The 17,096-nt window shown below is 30.7% G+C and overlaps 1 protein-coding gene across 2 annotated transcripts in view; it reads right to left on the reverse strand.

Moving 5' to 3' along the window:
• Positions 1–17,096, reverse strand: part of LOC118179400 (laminin subunit alpha lam-3-like) — a 258,439-nt gene that overhangs the window by 43,346 nt on the left and 197,997 nt on the right. For both annotated transcript variants that reach the window (XM_085825564.1, XM_085825563.1), the window contains 7 exons: positions 13,116–13,232; positions 10,569–10,745; positions 8,386–8,540; positions 4,212–4,367; positions 2,592–2,743; positions 644–800; positions 389–510 (listed from right to left, as the gene is read on the reverse strand). In XM_085825564.1, the coding sequence (XP_085681690.1) occupies positions 389–510; positions 644–800; positions 2,592–2,743; positions 4,212–4,367; positions 8,386–8,540; positions 10,569–10,745; positions 13,116–13,232 (1,036 nt within the window). The remainder of the gene's footprint in view (positions 1–388; positions 511–643; positions 801–2,591; positions 2,744–4,211; positions 4,368–8,385; positions 8,541–10,568; positions 10,746–13,115; positions 13,233–17,096) is intronic.

Raw genomic sequence — 17,096 nt, forward strand, 5'->3', positions numbered from 1 at the left:
CTGGCCAAAGGAACACTGCTCTCTTCCCCTTAATTTGTGAACTTGTACTCTGCCACCATTGTTGGCAAAATGGAAAGGTTAATGAATGTCTGTGGGGATGCTATGGCATAAGGAAATATAACCCACCTATCTACACTTTTATGGTATTTGATAGTTTTTTTTTTTTTTGTTTGTTTGTTTCTCAAGTGAATATTTTCAAGTTATTTGTCAAGTCATTATTATGGGGAAAAATTCCCTTTACTACAGACATTTAAAAATATAAATATTTATTTTATATAAATTACTAATCCAAGACATCAAGATACACCATAAAATACAGTAGCATAAAGACTATCATCCAAAATATAAAGGATACATGGTTGTAAACTTTTAATAAAATACATCATACCCTTCTTTACAGCCATCACATCCTATACTGGATACAAAATTCCACAGTCCTACTGGCTTTCCATCTAAAAGAACTTCATAGAGGCAACCTGAAAATGATGATGCACGTACTTCACTTGGTGCCTGAAAATAAAACTGAAGATTATTTACCAATTTCTGTTAAGGAAGCAATTCTTTTTTATTTATATGCATATTTTATTTTTTTTGCATTACTTACTCATGGAGAAGAAAATTAAACACTGACATAGCTTCTTACCAGGAAATTATCTGGGAAACCGCCAACAAAAAAATTTGAAGAACTATCTAAATCCATTTTTGTATAGCCTGCAGGTGATGCTCCAGACACTTCTAAAGGATCAGGCTTTTGTCCATCTGGAGTGCGTTTTACACTTAAAGTACCTATGTTCCCAATTCTGAAAAGGAATCTCAGTTTCAAATATGGAATTAAAAAAATTATTTAAATTTTATTTTACTTATTTTTGCATTGATGTGAATATTTTAAATGTTTGTTTTCTCAATCACTTTTAATTTTCTAGTACTTTTAACCAAACTATCAGCTAATATGCATATTTTTAATCCAGTACAATGCAGGATTTTTTTTTTTTTTTTTTTTTTTTTTTTTTTTAAGTTCTAGATTCTTACTTCATTCTGCACATTCATGCATTTATACCACTGATATATACAATGATTATAGAACTTATTATATTATACAATACAAACTCTTAAACTTTGCCAATTTTTTTAGATCTAAATGTCTACATTATGACAAATTTATTATGCATTTTTAATTCTTTCCTCTTTTCGTGTTTAGATTATCCTCTTACTGCAGTTCATGTATAAGGTTTACTCATTTATGACCATCATATACTATATTGTCATTAAGTATATAATACAATTTTTGTAGTTCTACTAATGACAGAAATGTTTTTATAACATATAATATATGCAGAAAATCCCTATTTCAAGCCCTTATCATATTTATGTATAAAATGTGAACTGTGTGTTACAATGATTTACTTTCTAAAGCCTAGCAGAATGCCAGTTTTGTAAGATTAACATTGCTTAAAGTAAACTATATAAATGATCCACAGCAAGCTACACTCCAGAGAGAAGTGACTCTTCAAAACATGTAACAAATTTCTCCTTTTTCCTTTCCAATTTTATGATATCACTTTGGGATAATTTGTGGTTTCATTTGCATCTGATTATTATTTTATGAAAAAGAAAAGCTGCTAACTTAATGAATTACTTTCTTTCCTTGACATTATTTTGCAATTCTCACCAATCCTCAAAACTGTTAGTCATGACAATCAATTGCATCATGGCTTTAGCAACATGCTTATCTTAATTAATAAATCCAAAGTAGTAGCCATTACTAGTAGCCAAATTATCATTATATTAGTAGCAGGAAGAACAAGTCATATTTAAAATTAGAATAATTGAATTGTGCAGTACAACAGTTTTAAAAAGAAAAGAGATTTTCTTCCTGTCCAACATGGTAAATTCATGAGCATAGATTTAATTTCTTATAAGCTAAATTCTTTGCATTGTTACAGAAGAATCTTATAGCAACATGTGTAAAGAACAGTGGCAAAAAATATGATAAAGTAGACAAAATTTTATATTTCTTATGCAAATAACTCTGGTTATAAAAATCTTCAATAAGTATTATAACTCAAGTGCTTTCAAGCAGTTTTTAGAAACTCTACAAATGTTATTTTATATCCCAGGACTTTTATGCCCTTTCAGAAAGTGCAGGAATTATGATAGATATATGCATATCTGCATGTTCTCAGTTTCACCTTTATTGAAATGTTTCTATGGTTTCTTAGATTGTACTACGCGAGTATTCTTGGTATGCTAAAAATATTCCTTTCCCAAGCCCACTTTCAAATTTTTATGTACATGTACATTCTATGACACAGGGGGAAAAAGCTTTTTCATATATGATGAACTTGCAAAATTAAAGAGACTATTGTAGGCAAAATTATCTCTATCATATTTTTTCCAAACCATTTTGTCTTTCCAATACCTTTGGCAAAGTTAAAACACTTATATTAACTTAAACTTTAGGCATCTTAAATAAATTAGAAGAAATATTATGTTTTTACATGCTTTTTAATATAAGCTTTGAATAACTAAAAGTGATAATGATAATAACATTATCACTTTATTTCATATTAATAAACTAGATTTGGACATACCTGTTTGCTTCAATTTTAAACCACCGTTCATTTTTCAAGAGCTGATCATTTGTTTCTATTTTTTGCTCATGGGTGATAACTTGAGTTCCACCACCAACATTCCACAAAAATCTGATTTTCCTATCAACCATTTCTATTGCCATGAAGTCCTCCTGGAAGTAACCAGTCAAATTCCATAAAACCAGGAAATCATTAATGATAATCATAATCAAGAAAATTTTAAAGCATTGATTCAAATAAATAATAGCACAATTGTTTTCCCAATTAAAATTACTTTGAAATATCTTAAAATATATTTATAAAATGCGGAACTAGAGAGAGAGCGAGGGGGGGAAAAAACCAGTGAGAATTTTCATTCAGATATTTGAAAGACAATTTCTTTAAATCATGAAATATTGATTCATACGTAGGTTGGGGAAAAAGTCATGGCAACTATTTTTTTTCTTGAAGATACCAGTCCGGTTGGAAAATGTGACATATACAGATGAAAGGACAAGGTCTTAACTACATGTGTGGACAATGAATAGCACTGAATTATCGTAACACATGAATTTATTACAGTAGTATACAGGGCAATATGGCCTTCACCATGCAAAAGAATGATAACACAATACACATAAAGTTGACATGAGTCCCTGTGCGGTCACTGTTCTGCCATGAGGAACAAAGTGGCAAACAATGACACCCCTGATGTCATACGCAACGATCACCATCAATTTGACTGGGAAAGGATTCTGACGGACCTTCTGCTGCCTTGGTGATCCAGGATGTCGCCACTCCACGGACTGACATTTCAGATATGGTTTGTATGCCCTGGCCCAAAATTCATTGATGGCGATTATTCATGAAAAGAATTGATCGCCGTCCTGTTGCCAGTGTGCAAAGTGGTCGGAGCATATTGCATAGCATACCCACCTTTGAACTTCCGTCAGTACATGCGGTACCCACCGCGAAGCAATTTTGCATAGCTGTAGCTCATAACACAATATCCTGTGGATGGTGCGTTTCTCGATGCCACTTACCCTCTCTAACTCCAGTAATGTCCATCGTCTGTCTTCATCCATGAGGTGCTCGATGACGGCACACTCACCGGACGTCCCAAACATTGCTCATCACTGGTTGACTCACGTCCTTGCTGAAACTTTCTTACCCACCGTGCTACTGTATGATATGGTAGGGCATTATTCCCAAAGGCTTCTACAAATTCACTGTGACATTCCATCGCATTTCTCCCTCGGAGAACAGCTATTTTGATGTAAGCACGCTGCTCAACACTGGTTATTTCCATCTCGCACGACACTCACCAACTGACTGATTTCAGAGCCCTCGCCACCACACAGCCAGCTATCACAGTGCCATCTGTTGTTCTGCATACACACTATGCCTGCAGATCTTCCACATGACACATATATGTTTTATGATCGGTTCACATATCTACAAGAAAAAAATAGTTGCCATGACTTTTGCCCCAACCCTCATATTATTAATAAAATCTAATCAGCGTTAATGTATAATTGATGAAAATTAATAGGATTATATACATATTTCAATTTATGAAAATTGCATGAGTAATAAAATAAATACATAAATAAATGAAATATATTCAAGTAAAAGGAATACCTCTTTTGCACTTCCAATAAAAAATAAAAGACTGTCTGTCTGGTCAGAATTTGTAGCATAGTTCAGTATTATATTATTTGTTGTAGATGGTTCAGTAACTGCTGCATAAGAACGAATGCATTTGCCTTCGCTATCAGATGTCAAACCAACTTTAATCTAGAAATTCAATCAAAATAAATTTCAGCACAAAACTATTCCATAATTTTTTAATAATTTAAAAGCATTTTTAGGTGTATAAAAATTATTTTTTTTTAAATAAATTAATGGAAAAGAACTATGCACTGTTAAATTGTGCACTCTTAAAAAGGGCAATAAAGAGAATATCTTAGGAAATAGACCATTTGAAATGCATACATGCACTTTATTCATCTAGTGTAGAATGCAGATAGACATGCCTTTCCTTTATAGAAATGTAAATCTGAATTGTTAATTAGGTGGTACTGCCCGACCACATATTTCAGATTTATGTAAACATCCGGTTTGGGGCAGAAGTGGGCATATCTTTCAGTGATGTAGGGGTGAGTGCAGTAGCCCGATTAGATTTAAATGGTTCTTCCATTTCACACACTATCTTTCGAATGCTGCGCAACAGAAAATTTTTGTCTGAGCTTTATACATTTTAAGCTGATGTACCATGAAATTTTAAAATTACAGAATTAAATTAAAATGCATAGAAACATCAGATCGTGACATTTCAAAGAAAAGCCATTAAAATAACTGTAATAGTAAACTATTTGCCTTAATACAATTCATCATCAGTTTATAAATATTTTAATAGATAATATTAATTTAATAATAATATTTAATAGATAATTAAATTAATAATAATTTAGCTAATGCATCTTAGTTAATTTTTAATATTTTCAAACATTGAATGAAAAACTTTTATCTGTTAAATATTCTTTAATAAATTACATTTATTAATATAATCAAATGGTCTATAAATAAAATAAAGCAATTTAATGAGAAAAGGTTGCATAAAAATTATTTTAGTTTTAATTAAACATGCCATACCTTTTTTCCCCCTTTACATTTTTTGCTGCGTAACTAATTGTGATTCTTCATCACAAATTTTAATTATGTTATACACTAATTTCTTAAAATCACTACAGAAAGGTTTATTTTGGGAACACTAGAACTCATTGTAAAAATGAAGATTTGAAAGTAAAAGAAGGTCAGTAACAGCAATGCTCAACGATTGTAAGAAAATGCACTAAATGACACCCGACCTCCGAGAGGAAAAAATACCTGCACTTTTCACCTGTGATACTTCTTAAACAATTTGAAGTAAACTCCTATGATGGAACACAGCAATAACATTTATTTTACACTAAAAAAAATGGCTACATACAAAAAAGAGAATAAAAGTATAAAAACTTATTTTTAAAAAAATAATTACATGCTTCGTGCGAGAAAATGCATGCCGCTCTCGAGTCTGCATTTGAATATTGGCAGTAAACTGTACATTATTTATTATTAATCTATTTCAAATGCACGAGAGATTAATAACGATATTAAAGCTGTTACAACCACTACGACCTCCGAGAGGGAAAAATACCCATGCTTTTCACACACACCCCTTCAATTAAACTGACCCAACTTGGCTCTCAGACAAACTGCTCTCACTAGTGTGGTTAGGCAGTACCTCAGTATACATCCACTTTGAAATATGTCCAACTTCCATATCCTGCTTGGACATGAAAATTCCTGTTTCATATACAGTATTCATTGAGAATATGACCCGAGTTCAATGAGTCACAACTGTGTGCATTATTCTTGTTTACCTTTTTCTCTTGTTTATCTGCAACTGCTCATGAACATCAGCAGGTCTTTTGCTACCATTCAGTAACCACCCCCATGTTAAAACTCTGAATCTTCCAAGTGTCCCCCCCCCCATGTATAATGGTTTTTCCCGCAATTTTTTTGCAAGTTCATTAACAATGAATTTTAGGAAAGTTAACAAGAAGAAACAATACATTCATAATTTATCCATCTTTCCAACAACTGCACTTGGATGCGGACTGTAATCATAATTATCATCATAACGGAATGCAGCAAGGTTTAAATCAGTGTGCAGTTTTTGTTTGGATCGAGCAGTGTGTACTCGAATGTTTTCCAGTCTTGCTTCCCATTGATCTCTGTTTCAGACAAATGGTCTTGAGTAATGTTTACTCGAACATTTTCCAGTCTTGCTTCCCATTGCTCATCTGTTTCTGATGAATGGGCTTGAGCAGTACATACTCAGATGTTTTTTAGTCTTGCTTCCCATTGCTCATTTATTTCTAAAGCTCGTGATGCTTTTTTCTTTCATTCTTGGGGTGTAGATCAAGCAATCGATTTTTGTTTTGGTGGCATACTTCATTTCATAGTGAAAATAATGTTTTGTGATGACTATTACAAATTCAGAAAGCAAAGAAAATGCGCTTGATGCAATAACACACATGTTAATACATAAAAAATTAAATATTTTATGTTTTGATGAACGGTAATATACTTTAAAATATTTTAATTTAGGCAGTGGCAGCACATTTCTCATAAAGAGATGTGTTTATTTATTAAATTTGAGAAAATATAACTGTATTTTCTAGAGTGGGAACACATTTTTTTTATATTGCCGAATTTTCTGATTAAACTTGAAATGTATATATCTTACACTTTGCAGGGTGGAACACAAAGCTTTTAAATCTCTGAATTTTAATCAAACATTCATTAAATTAGCATAAAATATATTTATATAAAGAATTTGGGCACCATGGGCTGGTTTTTGAAAAATGTTATGCAGGCAGTGACCTTCCTCTTGTTTTGAAGGTCGAGTGTTTCAAGTTTCATAAAGATCATAATTAAACTGTAGATTTGTAGGAAAGACAAACAAATAAATGCAAATAAACAAACAAATAAAAAGAGAGATATTTAATTTATTCATTATTTATTACTTTTATATTTTACTAATTTATTCATTATTTATTACTTTTATATTTTACTAATTTATTCATTTATTTTTGTTCATCATTCCTGACAGCTTTCCATGGAGCTCCAGCATTTCTAATTTTAGAAATTAAGGCCTGGCTGTAATATTAGAACAAGTTTAGAACTTACATCAGAGACTGCTAACAGATCTTCAGTTAAAGAAGCAAATCAAAATAGCTGTAAAACTTCAAAAAGTATACTTAAAAATTTCTATTAAAAAAGTTTTAAAAAGATTAAATGGATTGATTAATTCCATAATTTTCTCTCAAAACAAGAACCGTCATTTAGATGCATTAATAGCTCTGCTGATTCCACAGACAAATAAAGTTGGTTGAAACTGAAGAATTTTAATAAGAGAACAAAGTAAAGCACAGGACACTATTATTCAGAATTATTTATAAATTAGAGTTTGAAAAGTTTACAAAAATGATTTAAAAGGAAATAGTAATTTCTCAATTTGTTTCAATCAAAAAGCCAGTCAGCCTATTCACATATACACACACAGAAGCAAGGGAGGGGGGAAAAAGGATTTCCTCTAAAACAAAGATGCATATAATTTTGAAAATTTTCATATGAAGCAGCACGCCTTATAAGAAAATTCAAGATATGCTCCTGGGGGTCACGTATAAAAAATCCATAAAAATTTATTTCAATGTCAAATGTAATATGAAATCTGCATTGAAGTTTGAAGATAACTATGGAATATTACATTGTCATTGTGATATGACTGCAAAATATTTTTTAAAATATGGGTCAAGAACTGATTTTAGCATTTGATTTTAACAAACAAAAAATGTAAACAAAGCTGTATAATTATATATTTAATATGGTAATATAAAGCGTACATGACTTTTTTTAGGAAAGAATTTTTTTTAATTTGAAATAGTTATACGATTACTATAAGAAAATATAAAAATTGTCTTCTGGCGCACATGATTGCTTAATTGAAAGTATGGCACATTGCTACAGAGCTTAAGCAAGTTTTGTTTATCTAATTAAAAATATAATGAACATTAGAATTTATAGTTACTGCATATAAAAATCTTAGGGATGTTACAGCTGTAAACAGATTTTGTAAATTTCGAAGGCTACCATAAATAAAACAAGAAATCTAATTTATAAGCATTACATGTAAAAATCCTAAATAGATTATAAAAGTGACAAATTTTGTGATTATGCTAAAGTTAAAAAACACATTTTTACTCACACTAGAAGCTTTCTGCCGTGCCAATAAAATCTTATCTTTCAGCTCTTTCAAATTAAGCTTTGTCAACTCATGCTGCTTTCTGACTCGTCTAGCTGATGCATCTGCATTGTCTGCTAATTTTGTTGCTGCTCTAGTATCTTCCCGAGCTTGCTGGACTAAAAAAAAAAAAAAAAAAAAAAAAAAAAAAAAAAAAAAAAAATAAGTAAATAGAAAAAGTAATAGCATTACCAGTTATTTATTCTATGGCTCAAATATTTTAAAATTATCATTATCGATTTTAAAACAGGAAAAAAAATTTAAATAATATCTATACTTAAAAGAATATTGAACTGAACTACACAAACTAAACACTGATAATGCTAATACAAAATAAACATAACATGTTTAAAATATGTGTTTGCTGTAAAATACTCTGAAGTATAGTTCTTATTTATTTTATGCTATATTGAAACCCAGAACATTTAACATTTTTACAAGTGAATCGTATTAGCATTTTCTAAAATTTTGAACTAAACAAGATTTAGCTATGCAGACAAAAAAAAAAAAATCTTACAAGAAAGAAGAAAAGTTTTTAATATTAAATATCTGAATGTTCCTAGAGTGGAAAGCAAAGCAGGAATAAATTTAAGCTTGGGCAATTAAGAGAGGATTTTTTTTTAAATGATTCAATTATTTCAATCAAAACAAAACTGCAAATATTACTGATAATATTTTATCAATGTTTAAAACCTAAGGTTATTAGCAAATGATTACTATGACTAATGCTACTCATTTCTTCAATAAAAATAGAAAAGAAATTGATACTATTATTTTTAATTGTCAATTATTTATACTACTATGATTGCAAATAAATAATATCAAATGAATATTTTACATCTGATGCACTCTCAAAAGCATCTCATTAAATTCATAAGAACAGTACAGAATAATTAAGGAAGTAGCTACTGAAATATAAAATGTACACAGATGGCAAGTGTTAGAAAAATATAAGATGTGAAAAAGGAGAAGAGTATCATATGAAGCAATAATTTAATTGCATTAATATAATAGAGAAATAAAAGAACATAATAGAATAATAAATAAACTAATATAATAGAAAACTAAAAGAAATCAGGTACTATTTTGGAATACTCTGGAACATAAAAGAACATACTGTTGGAAAAAATATACAGTCAAAAGTCTTTAATCCGGACGTCCATAATCCGGAATGATCTATAATCCAGACGTCCATAATTCGGAATGATCTATAATTCGGACCTCAAAGCTACAAACTTTCTGCGCTTCCGTATGTGCATAATATGTTTATGCATGCGTGTTTAATATATAACAGACGGTATATGCTAAGCTAAAATTATCTAATTATCTATTTCAGTTAATGTTGCAGATTGCGTTGTTCCTTAATCTTCTAATTGGATCCGGCTTATTATTTTTTGCAGACTAGAGCAATTTTATAAAAGTAAGCTTGAACTTTCGATTATGTCAAAAAGAATTTCCAATTCTGGAGCTGCCAAAGGATCTACAAAGCAAAAGCATGTTTCGATGTCCATAAAAAAAAAAAAAAAAAAAAAAAAAAAAAAAAAGTGGAATTGCTGCAAAAAATGGATAGGCATATCCTTTGTTTATCTAACCATTTCGAAATCTGTTTATCAATTTCACGCTGATATGCAGGGGGGAGTGAACGTAGCGGCGCACAATGAACTGGAAGTTGATCTGTCAGCACTATCTTTGTCTTCAGGGCAGATGTTTTTATTTTATTCGGTTTATAATTCCTTACTAAATGTAGTATTTCATCTTGATGTACTCCATCTTTGATATGATTTAACTCAAATTCCTCGTCATTATAAATATCACAAATACACATCAAATAGTTTTCTGGTTGCAATTTTCCAATTTTGACTATGCGTAACGTATGCTTTACGCATACTCGCGTTGAAAGAAATGTTGAGTAAAGTAAACAAATAAATATTAAGCCTTTTTTTTTTTTTTTTTTTTTTTTTTTTGTAAATTTTGATACCCTTTAGATGATTTTATTTCTACAATAGGTTTATGCTAATTACCTAACGCCAATCCTGAATCAAAATCACATAAATTATTAGAAATTTAAAAGTAAAAAGAATTTTACTTTTAAACAGTATAAGAGAATATATTTGTAAGACTTGTAAGATAAAACAGAAATAGCTTACTTATGCGAGTTAGATTCTCTAATCCACCAACAGTACCAGCTCGAATAGATTCAAATTTTGGAATGAGATCATTTTCTAATCTTTGTAAAGTATCATCAACTTTTGCTTTGGCTCCATTAGCTTGACCTTCAGCTATTCTTGCAGTATTAGCAGTGTCCTCAAGTAAGTCCTTCAGTCCTGAATTTTTAAATGAAAAAATCACTTGCATGTTTTGAGGAAATAATATATTACAAAATTATGAAGCAAATATTATTCTAAAGACATTTAAATTAAATTATAAAAATCATTTTATTCGAATATTAGTTTTACCTAAATAATAAAATGGCAAAACTTAGTATTCTGTATAATAAAACAATTAAGGGTATTTTCAGTTATATTAAGAAAGCTTTATTTATAGAATGACAAATTACTTAAAAATAAGTAGGAGCAACAACTTGTTTGTTTATAGATGCATTTTTCATTACTAATGGGCTGTAAAATATTCATAATCAACATACTAATAACTTACAAAATACTACTAACATATCTGTATTACATAGCTACATATTTATAGAACATAGCCCTATTATTTATTTATAGAATGCACAAAATATTACTTAACATACATTTGTAAAACATACAAATATGAAATATTACATATTTATAATTTTCAAGAGCTGTTCATTCATATTGTATTCATTGTATTTTGTTGAAATCTTAGCACTTGTTAAAGTCTGAATATCACCCTTTGAAAACTTATAAAATTCTGAACAAAACTTGCTCTCATAGTTTATTGTTACCTGGAGTTCTGCATGGATTAAATCTGTTAAATAGCTGTTTGTTGTGTCACTTCACTTACTTTTCATGAATGAAAAGATTTGCTCTATAATAGCATTTGAGCCATAATAGGCTAAAAACAAAATCCTACCAATTTGGAAATATTAGATAGATTTTGCTTATGTACTGAATAAAAGAATGTAGGTCAGACTGCTACATAATTACTTTGTTTCCACTGCTTCAGAGACAATCTGAGTGACTGCTGAACTTCTTGCACAGCTCATCAATACAAACATTTGCATTCAGCTGAAACACTTTTTGGCATTTTTCAAAATCCTTGAACTCAAGCATTTCCTGTTTAGAAGATGCTATAAGGGATGCATAGATTTATCCTTTGTCACAACAAATATTTTTTTGCAGATGCTGAAGCATATTGCTATAAAAATTGTAGAAGTCTTCAGCAAACTTTTTCTATAATGGCACAGATAATTTATTAATTAGTTCTTTTGGTTTACTACCGAAACAGTCGTCTTTCCTCCTCTGATGGATTTCAGAACCGAGTTTCATTTTTTTTGTATATTTGTAATTGTTTGTAAGAAATTAAAAGTAAATTTCAGGCAACATTGTTTTCTCAGGATCGTTTTTCCTTAAAAAGTTAGATAATAATTTTAGACGATTGGCAATACTATTGAAGGAACTTTTAATTGCTTCTCAGTCCTAAAGCAGTCAAAAAATGGCTAGTGTTAATGACAGCCATGTAGATGGAACATGCCTAAAATTTTCAATCCACTTCAAATTCACAACTGATTTTAATGACAGAGAAGATGGTATCACTTTTTAAGATTATAGTTCATCTCTCAACATCAGTATCTAATTTGCCAATTGGAAACTTAATTGTGCTGTGTACAACATGATTAAAGCCATTAACGTTCAGTAAATTTGAATATTTCCTCACAGCAAATGATTTACTGAATATATTTTTTGAAACAACCTTGCACTATCAACTACTATCTGCATAATAAAAAGACACATAATCCTCACCCATGTTGTGCTTTTCTAAGTTCTGCAGCATTAAATCAGTGATTGCCATAGCTGTTTTTCTCAGCACTTTCAACAAAATGTAAAAGTTTATTCTGAAATCTCTTCAAAAGATTGAACTACTGGATGCAAACTGGGAATACTATTTGATTGCTTCTGTTTGATATATCAGTAATCAACAAACAAACAAACAAACAAAAAAAAAAAAAAAAAAAAAAAAAAAAGAACAATTTAAGTGTCTTCTGGGCATTTTAAAATACACAAAGACATTTCAAATTTTATGAGGTAATTTTTCTTAATTATCGTTTTTACTTTAATGCATCTGCATGAAAGTTTGGAAGCAATCATGGAATTGTTGAAAATATGGAACAACAACAAAACAAAACAAATATATATATATATATATATGGAACAAAATGTCTAATTTTTATAATATCGCTTAGGTGATAATAAATAAATACAAGAAGTTCTGCACCTCTACATGCAAAATTCATAGAGATATTAATAGTTAAAAGTTTCAAGGGATATATTCCAAAGTTAATAACAAATTTTATTACTGATTAAAATGACGGTTGAAAACAGACTAATATTAACAAATCAAACACAGTTTTTAATTACATTTTTCTTCTGTTTCCGGAAAGTAAATTAGTAGCAGTAGCATTCCTGTATAATATTCTTTGGCTACATATATGAAATGCTTGACCCATACAAAATTGATTAGTATCACAAGTTAAAATGCAGTTCTTTTCTCACCTGTTGGAAGAGCATCTAATTCTCGATTAATCAAATCATTGTTTCTCTTTCCAAATGCTAAATCTTCAGAAAGGGCTTCAAGTTCATTTCTTCGCATTTGCATTTTCTCTTCCAGTTCTATAAAGTAATAAAAATGTAATGATAATTATCATTTATTTGTAATTTCTAAAAGTATATAGAAAGTGTGACTGAAAAATAAGATGAATCACATTCAATCCTCTAATGGGAACTATCCTACTCACAGCAACATGTCTGAAACATTCTTTCATATCTCAGCTAAAATCAGTGAATATGAACTTGATTTTTTTTGGCAGATTGGCATGAAAAAAATGGCATGCATTCCACAGCTTTTAATATGTATCATTAATGCAGTGCATAATGAAGAGAGAAATATGAAATTATGTTTTTCGAATCTAAGTAAAAATAACACACTGAATAATGATTATTGGAGGTGTTAAGGCAACAAGAATGAATATTACGCTGATTCTTGTTGCTTTAATACCCTCAATGATTCTGTTTCCAAACTGGGTGAAACTGCAATAGAATGAAGTAAGTGGTCGGATTTGTATCACCCTCTTTGTTTTCCCAGTCTTGCCCCACCAGACTTCCTTCACTTCCCAAAACTAAAATCTACTCCGAAAGAGACACAGACATTCTGATTTTGCACACATCCGAGCTATCCTGAGAAAAACTCTAAGATGTTACTATGGAGTACTTTTTCATATGTTTTAAAGAGTTTTATTAACATTGTTAGAATTTTATTGCATCACAGGGAGGATTATTCTGAAGGCGAATTAGGTATACCTGTTCCAATATTTTACACTGTCAGATTTCTATGATGATTTGGTGGACTTTTTTTCCCACACCTTGTCTCTTTTTCTCTATATATAAACAAGCTAAATTTATTTTTGCAACATATTAAACATCTGCATTCAAACTTCAATTATGCAGTTAATGATAATTCATGTCTATACTCAATTCTAAAAAAAGAAAAGAAAAAGAAAAAAGGGGGAAGAAAGAAAGAAAAAGAAAGACAACAAATATTTACATATATACACTCTTATGGATAGTGAAATTCCATCACCTAGAAGAAATCAGTTTATAGAAATAAAATGTAGGTAAAGTATTTGTCTACTAACATACTTATATGATTAGCGTTTCAAAATTACAAGATAAAGCATAAGCAAAGGTGGTACATAGAATAACCATTAGAATCACCATGATTTTAAATGTAAGCATGCAGATGCTCATTAATTGCATTGTACAAATTGCATTGTACAAGTGCTGTATGCCATTTTGTGGGATGGAGTTCCATGCCTGTTGCACTTGATCAGTCAAATCAATAACAGTCTATGCCGGTTGTTGATAATGCAGTATTTGTTGTCCAGTCATATCCCATACATGCTCAATGGAAGAAAGATTGGGTAATCTTACTAACCAAGGCAACATGTTGATACTCTGGTGAGCATGTTGGATGATAGCAGTGGAATGGAGATGAGCATTATCCTATTGTAAAACTCCCCTGGAATATTGCTCAAAAATGGTAGCACAACTGCTGCAATTATCAGTCAGATGAATAAATTTGCTATCAAGATGTGTGGTATAACAACAAGAGTGCTCTCACTGTCACAGGAAATTGCTCTCCAGACCATAATTTCTAGTGTAAGGCCACTGAATCTGTCTATGTCACAGCTTAGTTCCAAGGATTTGCTGGCTTCCTTGTAATAAATATATGGCCATTACTGGCATCAAGATAGAAATTCTCTCATCTGAGAGCACAACTTCATTCCACCTTCTAATGAGCTTTAACTTGACACCACACAAGCTGGTAGTGAATTGGAATTAGTAGTATGATCACTGCAGCATGTTTGGCTCTAAGCCCCTCCCAAGTAATTGATTTATTACAGTTCACTGAATTACTTTAGTGCCAACAAAAGCTCATATATCTGGTGCAGAACGCAATGCAATGCACCACAGAAAAGTGGTGAATAAGACAATCTTTCCTTTGAATGGTGGCCCGTTGTGACCAGACTTCTTGAGATAGTACCTTCCAGTGAGCACTGCTGCCAATGCACATACATCTGTGCAAAGTCTTTTTGCAATATTGAGGGGGAAAAAAACCACCACCTTTCAGTAGCCTTAACATTCAGCCTCATTCAAACTCAGTAAACTGCTGATAATACCTTTTTCATCTCTTTAAACACATTCTTGACTCAAATCTCATTCAAAATGCTCAATCTGAAAGATGAAGAAGCACACAAAATTTTCATCATAAAGCAAATGTGATTTGTATGTTCTAGTGGTGCTACTAGTGCCACACTTATTTATCCAGCATAAAATCTGAATCAACATCATACCTTCCAAATTTCATTTATTTAGCACACCTCCTTCTTGGTGTTGGGATTTCATTTTTCATCAGTGTAACACCAAGCAAAATATATATTCTTCTATTCCATAAGTCAGTTCTAGAAGTAGTTCTGGTCTAGTCTGTTTTAGAATAATTACTTCAGTTCTAGAAGTTAAGTTGGACTGATTATAGAACTGATTATGCCAACCTTAAATTTCTGATTGGTATATATATATAAAAGGAAGAAGAAGAAAGAAAAGAGGAAAACAAAAGAAAAGGCTGATTTTGTACACACAAGGAAGAATGATAATATATAAAATTAAACATTATATACCTATTTACAATCTACAAAAAATTATGGAATATGAAGTTTGGATTGTCAGAAGCAAAACTTTCTTATAAAATATGGCATCACTTTAAAGCATTTGATATTGTCAAAATAGTGCTTTGTTACCAAATATAATTACATATCCTATTTTCAAATGCCTGTGTATTTCCGTTAAGCAGCCTTTTTTTTTTTTTTTTAAACATTTTACACTTCCGAATAATAAAGATCATCTGAAATTTTTGTGCTGCTTATGTATTAATCCAGTTTATAATATTCTAACTGAATGAAATACTTTCACTGCTTTATTAAAATTGCTTCCTCAAAGTTTTTACCAAATTTGCAGACTACAATTTGAAATAAAATCCTTAAATTATTTATGCTTAATATAATTCAATTATTATTCCTTACTTAATTATATACATTTACATAAAAGCAAACTGTTGTTTAAAAATTCTCAGTTTGACACATTTATTCAGTCTGATATACACTAACAAGCCAAAACATTATGACCATCCCCGCATTTTTAATTAACTTTTCTGGATGATGTGGAGGCCCCGTGCTTTGGTTTGGATTAATGAGATTACGGCAAAGCACACTAAGGCTTTTTAAGGGAAGGGATGCCTTTGTGCAGGACTTTCTAAAGGAAACTGACTTGTATACATGTTATACATGTGGAAAACCACGAAACTGCCCATGCAGTAGCCCATTTGTGGGATTCTAGACCTCAGATAAAACTACCAGTGTTCAGCGGCTTTACCACTCACCCGCTGGTGGGCATGTGATTAAGTGGGAATGGTAATTAACTGCTGCTGGAGAAGGTAAGGAATCAATCTTGAACTTACTTTTAAGAACACTTGCTTTCATAAACAATTTAATATATTATGTGACTGCAGAAGATAAAGCATACTCATTTAGCATTCCAAAAATATTCGATTAACTATGTAAATTATGAAATGCCTGGTTCACTGCTGATAACTAAACAAGTATTTCAAAACCCAACACAATTTAAACACATGCAAAGAAATTATTTCCAATTCATAGGCAACCTGTTCTTTATAATCTTAATATTCTACATAAGAATGCTCCAAAATCAGGGAACTGAAAAGTTAAAGAACGAATGAGCACCTGAATTTGAAACTGAGAACTCGTTAGATGATTTTTAAGGATTAGATGATTTTTATTTTATGACTGTGAATTTAAATAACATAGATAGAATATATATCTATACAACCTGACACGATTTAAAGGCTTATTATGAATTAATAGTACTTACGAGAAATTAATAGGGTATATTAGAGAAGCAAAC

The sequence above is a fragment of the Stegodyphus dumicola genome, chromosome 10, assembly GCF_044657685.1.
Source record: "Stegodyphus dumicola isolate Sdum_Otavi_A_Nest chromosome 10, ASM4465768v1".
Lineage (NCBI taxonomy): Eukaryota > Metazoa > Arthropoda > Arachnida > Araneae > Eresidae > Stegodyphus > Stegodyphus dumicola.